Consider the following 5,652-nt stretch of genomic DNA (forward strand, 5'->3'; position numbering starts at 1 on the left):
GCTGTGCGGCGTCCGTGCACCACCACCACCTCGTCCGCAGCGGAGGCGGGCTGGAAGCCACTGAGGCACTGCACGGACTGCAGCGCCGGGCCCGACTGAGGCCGACCCCTCAGGTGGCCCAGCACTACCCGCAACCTCAACATAGCACCGTTTGTGGAGCTGCGCCACTGAGGAGCAGAACACCGAGGATCCGAAAGAAAAACCACCCCCACGCGCAGACGCAGACCGCTCCCCGCCGGATCAGGGTCCCACGCGGACCGCCCACCTCCACCACAGCCAACCAGAAGAAGGACACGCCCTCACCGCCAATCACTTCAGCAAACAAATACCGCCTAGCTCTTTCCACGTAAAGTCTCGCCTACTTGGCTTTCGGCGCAGCCCAGAACATTTCCCCCACTTTCTCAACCTTTTGTTGCCAAACCCGAGGCCAAATTTTAGTGTTGGCGTCTAGGAGGGAACCTGCCCTAAACCGGGACCCCCCACCCTCCAAAGACTGGCACACCGCCCGCAGCCAAACGGAAGCCTGGGGCGCCTGGATCCTGCGCGCGCTTTCTTGCTGTGTATGCTGAAGCAGTCGGGACTGTAGCTCTTGTTCCACTTCCTCGTTAGCGCTACAGCGCCCCGGAGCCCACGACCTGAGCCCGAAGACCTAAATACGTCCGCGTCGCCGAAATCTGCTCCGACGGGGTTGCTTATCTCGAGGTGCCTTTCCAGAAGACTGAGGCAATTTGGGACTCCCGGACTGCGCGGAGAAAGGATTTTGCTAAAATGCCCTCTTATTTCTGTAGAGAGACCGCCCTACACTTACACCAGTTTTGCACCCACGTGGGTGATCTGATCTGTGCTCACTTTCCCCGCTAGGAGGGGTCTCTACCAAGACAGAAGATACCCTATATCCGGGTGCCTGCAACGTGCTTGACACTGCAGTAATCAATAAATAAATACGTGTTGAATGAGTGAACGAACCGGGGCTCCCAGGTCTGGACTGCTATACTAGGTGCTCCCCCATTCTAGGGCTAGAACCGTGTGTTTACCTGAGACCTTGGAGTACTACTGGTCTGCTCCAGACCCGGAAGGACAGGCTAGCCGGTGAATCTCAGCCCTGGGGAATAACCCCCATACACACCCATACTTTGAAGGCTCAAACTCCAGACTTTTGCGAGCCCCTTCCCATTCTGTCCCCATGCACAGCTGGTCTCTCCTCGTGCTTCTAAGGGCAGGATCGAGTGGTCTCAGGATTTTGTGGTCCCAGAGAGCAGGGTGATCTGGTGCCTCCCCCAGTCCTCTGCCATTTTCGACGGCAGGACCCCTCCCCAAGGGAGGGTTTCCTACAACCCCTTCGAGGGCCGCCTCCTCTCGCCCCCACCCCAACCCAACTACCAGCAGAGCCTACAGCGCAGGTCAGTCGACCTCCCCAAACCTCAAAGGGCGGGTTTTGAGTTCTCACGCTGCCGCTCCCTGACCGCGAGAGCAGGAAGGGGCGCCCCACCCCTGCACCCTGCGCGGGGCGGCGCTTCTCGGAAAGCAAGAGCGGGCGGAGCGAGTGGAGCCACAGAAGAAGGGGAAACCGGGACAGCGACGCGATCCGAGGCTATCTCTCGGCAAGCATGGCTTTGTGCCTCCCTGGTGGGGGCTCTTCGCCCCCCGCCGTCTCCAAGTCCTCTCTTCCCCTCGCTGCGCTCAACGTGCGAGTGCGCCGCCGCCTGTCGCTGTTCCTGAACGTGCGGACGCAGGTGGCGGCCGACTGGACGGTGCTGGCAGAAGAGATGGGCTTCGACTACTTGGAGATCCGACAGCTGGAGACGCGTCTGGACCCCACCGGCAGCCTGCTGGACGCCTGGCAGGGGCGCCCCGGAACGTCAGTGGGCCGGCTGCTTGAGCTGCTCGACAAGCTGGGCCGCGAGGACGTGTTGGTGGAGCTGGGGCCCAGCATTGGTGAGGACGCCCGCTTCCTGGCCTATGTATCCTAGTGGGGGAGGCTGACCTCACCAGCCTCGGCAGCCAATCTCATCATCATGGACCCTCCCTCCGGAGAAGGGAGGAGGCGTAGGGGTGGGATAATCTGGGGACAAGCCTGCACTGCCTTTCAGTGTCCCGGACCCCATTGGGAGACGGGGAGAAGGTAGGGGATGAATTTAGGCAAAGGCTTTTGGGTTGGGCCAGAAGTCAGAATCAGGCTTCTCTGGGGGTATAAGAGCTATGTCAGGCAGAGCAACACAACAAGTAAGGAAATAGCAGCCTGTGGCTGAGGAAGCCTCAGGTGCCTGCGAAATGCAACCCCTTCTGCCACTCCCGGGCATTCCCATAAGGTAACTGCACAGGCAGTCAGCAGGTGCACTTTTCTGGTTAAGGGCTGTTGCCTTCACTGAGACATAAACCTGGCCTTTTTTGCTAGTCCCCTGCTCACACCTGTCCTAGCTCCTGGAAGAAGCAGACCTTGTTTCCATTGTAGGGTTCTAGGAAGGGATCCAGGACAAGGGACACAAGAGACACAGCCTCACCTCAGTGGCTTCCCAAATGTCTGTAACACCACTGACATCCCTTTGGGAGGACTTGAACCCTGGGGATGGGGGGGTGGAAGGTATGCTCACCTTGTCAAAGCTGTAGAACTGACCAGTGTCCAGAAGGTGGGAGGTGGGACAAGGGCTGCATCTTGACAGAGGCAATTTAGTTTACTGGGTGGACGGTGTGGTGTGGAAAAGGATTTTGCAAGACCTGGGGTGGAGGGTTGGGGCCCCCTTGATAGACTGACTCACCCTATCTCTTCCCTTCAGAGGAGGACTGCCAAAAGTACATTTTGAAGCAGCAGCAGGAGGAGTCTGAGAAGCCCTTGCAAGTGGCCAGAGTAGACAGCAGTGTCCCACGGACAGAAGAGCCTTTTGGCATCACCACACTTGATGACCCACTGGGTAAGGGACCAACACTGCTCCATGGCACAGACAGGACAGGTGGGGCACAGGGCAGTGTGGAATGCAGAGCATGGATGTTGCAAGCAGATGGCTGTGGGTCCTTGGGAAATCACTTCACTTTTTTGAGCTTAACTTTTCACACCTAAAAAGCGGCATAACAGTCTTATATCTGAATTTTTCTATTTCGTGAAATGATGTGTCTGTGTCATGGCTAACTCAGTCTTGGCCCCCAGTAGTGCTCATCTGTCTCTCTTCTGTGGGAAGGGCACTTTTGTGTGTGTGTGTGTGTGTGTGTGTGTGTATGAGAGAGAGAGAGAGATGTCACTGTGGGATGGGAGCCCACAGCCAGGTTGCCTAGATGGGAGACTCCTGGCTGGACTCCTCCCTGGGAGTCTGTGAGCTCTAACCATCACTCTTGTGCTCTGCACCCAGGCCAGGTGCCAGAGCGATTTGATGCCTTCATCTGCTACTGCCCCAGTGACATCCAGTTTGTGCAGGAGATGATACGGCAACTGGAGCAAACAGACTATCGGCTGAAGTTGTGTGTGTCTGACCGTGATGTCTTGCCAGGCACCTGTGTCTGGTCCATCGCCAGTGAGCTCATCGAGAAGAGGTTGGGTGGAAGTCCAGGGGGTAGGCGGGTGATGTACAAAACTCAAATGCTGGGCTTTTCCTGCCTACCCTAGCACAAGAGGTCTCCCCCACCCTGAGGCTGTCCCTGGGGAGGTATGCAGAAGAGAGTTGCCATGGTCTGCAGCCTGCTCTTTCCCTTAGGTGCCGCCGGATGGTGGTGGTGGTCTCAGACGATTACCTCCAGAGCAAGGAATGTGACTTCCAGACCAAATTTGCTCTCAGCCTCTCTCCAGGTAAGCTCAGCCCTATCCTGGCCAGAGAGGAGTGGGTAAATGGAGCTTTAAAATACCAGGCTTCCTTCCCTCCCTCAGGGACATAGAATTAGCACCAAGGAACTCCTACAGGTATCTGTATCCAGGGAAGTGTGTGGCTGCACCTGTATGCCTCTCTGTATGGTACTACCTAGCTGAGGAAGAATTGGTGCTATTCCTTGGTTTGGGGACTGGAACTATCTCAGTACATCCTGGTGACAGCACTGCACCCTTGGTTTGCAGGTGCACATCAGAAGCGACTGATCCCCATCAAGTACAAAACAATGAAGAAAGAGTTTCCCAGTATCCTACGGTTCATCACTGTCTGTGACTACACCAACCCCTGCACCAAGTCTTGGTTCTGGACCCGCCTTGCCAAGGCCCTGTCCTTACCCTGAAGATAGCTCTGGGACCCTCTTGGTACCTGCATCTGTCTGCCTATCTGTGCTCTTCTGCCCCCACCCCTTCTGTGTTTGTAGGGGGAATCTGTGCTGTACATGCCTCTTCATCCTAGGGGTGCCAGCTGCCGACACATCTGCATGGACACCATGTCTTAGGTCTTGCATGAAACCAGTGGCTGCAAGTGGCCAGGGCAGTGATGAACAGGATCAGTTGAGACTAACTGGAGGACCAGCCACGCCAACTCAAAGCCATTCATACATCTTCAACCTGACTTTCCCCATCTGAGAAATAGGATGTGGGGCTCAGGTAGTCAGGTACCTTTGAATCACTGCACAAAGTGGTGAAGCGGTGCCCTGGATCTTTGCAGGAGACCTGGCCTCTCCAAAACTACATAATGACTGTTACCAGAACTATGGGCCAGCTGGTACCTTGTTGCCATCCCACATCTTCCTCCCTCCTCTTTATAGGGCAGATGGGGAAGCAGGCCAATCCCAGTGGGGTATACCATCTTGAGCCTGGTTCTCTAATGGGGCCTCCTCTCATCTGGATCTTTGACTCCTCCTAGCCTCTGCCCTGCCTTCAGCAGTGACAAGTCCCCAAGAGCCCTGAACAGTCCCTTGAGCATCTAGGGACACTTTTTACTTCCACCTGCCCAGATACCTGTGAGCACACCTGTTCTTTGGAGCCCAGGATGGGATTCTGGCCTCTGGCATATCCATCAGATACGTGCTCTGGGGCTGGGTCACCAGGGCAGTGTCCCATGGACCCTTCCTCCCTGGGCCACCCGTAGAGAGCTCCCTTGATCACCTTGTTTGTTGACAAGCACAAGAGTGTTCCACCCCAAAGCTTATGGGTCCCCGGCCACATACCATCTTGCACACAGACACAGGTAAATGCATAATGCATCTCCCATAAGTATGAATCTGGGGACCTGACCATGTTTCTGAATAAAAATGGGGCACTTTTGATTCCTCTTCTCTACTCATTGAAACCAAACTCTTCAGTGAAGTCCAGGCAGAGAAGGAGGGCTGCTCAGCTTCACACAGGAAGTGGGCTGTAGGCCTGGCTGTTTTCTCCTCCGTGAGGCAGTTTGTACATTCCCATCAAGCTGTGTGTCTGGGAGAAAATATCATGGTCCCAGGTTTCCGTGTCCCAGGGCAGATTCTAGAATCCCACGTCAATAGTAAGTAAGTGTCTTCTTTTCTCTGCCTTCAGCCAGGCTGAAAACAAGGTACTTTCTTCCCTTGTGTTGGGAAGGAACGGAGGCCTAGTCTACACGGTCTTGTTGAAGCACTTAGATGCCGTGCATCTGTCCCCCTTTAATATTGGGCATTTTAAAGCAATTTGGAGATAGGATCTTTACACCTGTTTTATGTGCTTCATAAGAATTTCAAAGACATCTGAGAAATGTCCATGTTTGTCATTTCTCCTTCTGTATTCCTGGTTTATAATAAAGA

General features: G+C 55.1%; 2 protein-coding genes across 3 annotated transcripts in view; one reads left to right on the forward strand and one right to left on the reverse strand.

Annotated features, from left to right (window-relative positions):
* The window catches only part of Acaa1 (acetyl-CoA acyltransferase 1), a 10,592-nt gene extending 10,345 nt beyond the window's left edge, over nt 1-247 (reverse strand). The window contains exon 1 of the mRNA XM_033768074.1: nt 1-247. This exon is cut by the window's left edge and continues 11 nt beyond it. Within this exon, the coding sequence (XP_033623965.1) occupies nt 1-143 (143 nt within the window). The 5' untranslated portion in view covers nt 144-247.
* A 998-nt stretch (nt 248-1,245) lies between these two features.
* On the forward strand, nt 1,246-5,652 carry Myd88 (MYD88 innate immune signal transduction adaptor). 2 transcript variants are annotated; one of them, XM_010618617.3, is made up of 6 exons: nt 1,246-1,935; nt 2,775-2,909; nt 3,342-3,522; nt 3,684-3,775; nt 4,037-4,213; nt 4,308-5,652. In XM_010618617.3, the coding sequence occupies exons 1-5, from the start codon at nt 1,608-1,610 to the stop codon at nt 4,189-4,191; spliced, it is 891 nt and encodes a 296-aa protein (XP_010616919.1). In that variant the 5' UTR covers nt 1,246-1,607; the 3' UTR covers nt 4,192-4,213; nt 4,308-5,652. The 2 variants fall into 2 exon arrangements, with proteins under 2 accessions (XP_010616919.1, XP_010616912.1); XM_010618610.3 differs by having other exon boundaries at nt 4,037-5,650.

The sequence above is a fragment of the Fukomys damarensis genome, unplaced genomic scaffold (assembly GCF_012274545.1).
Source record: "Fukomys damarensis isolate Sample0158 unplaced genomic scaffold, DMR_v1.0_HiC HiC_scaffold_24, whole genome shotgun sequence".
NCBI lineage: Eukaryota > Metazoa > Chordata > Mammalia > Rodentia > Bathyergidae > Fukomys > Fukomys damarensis.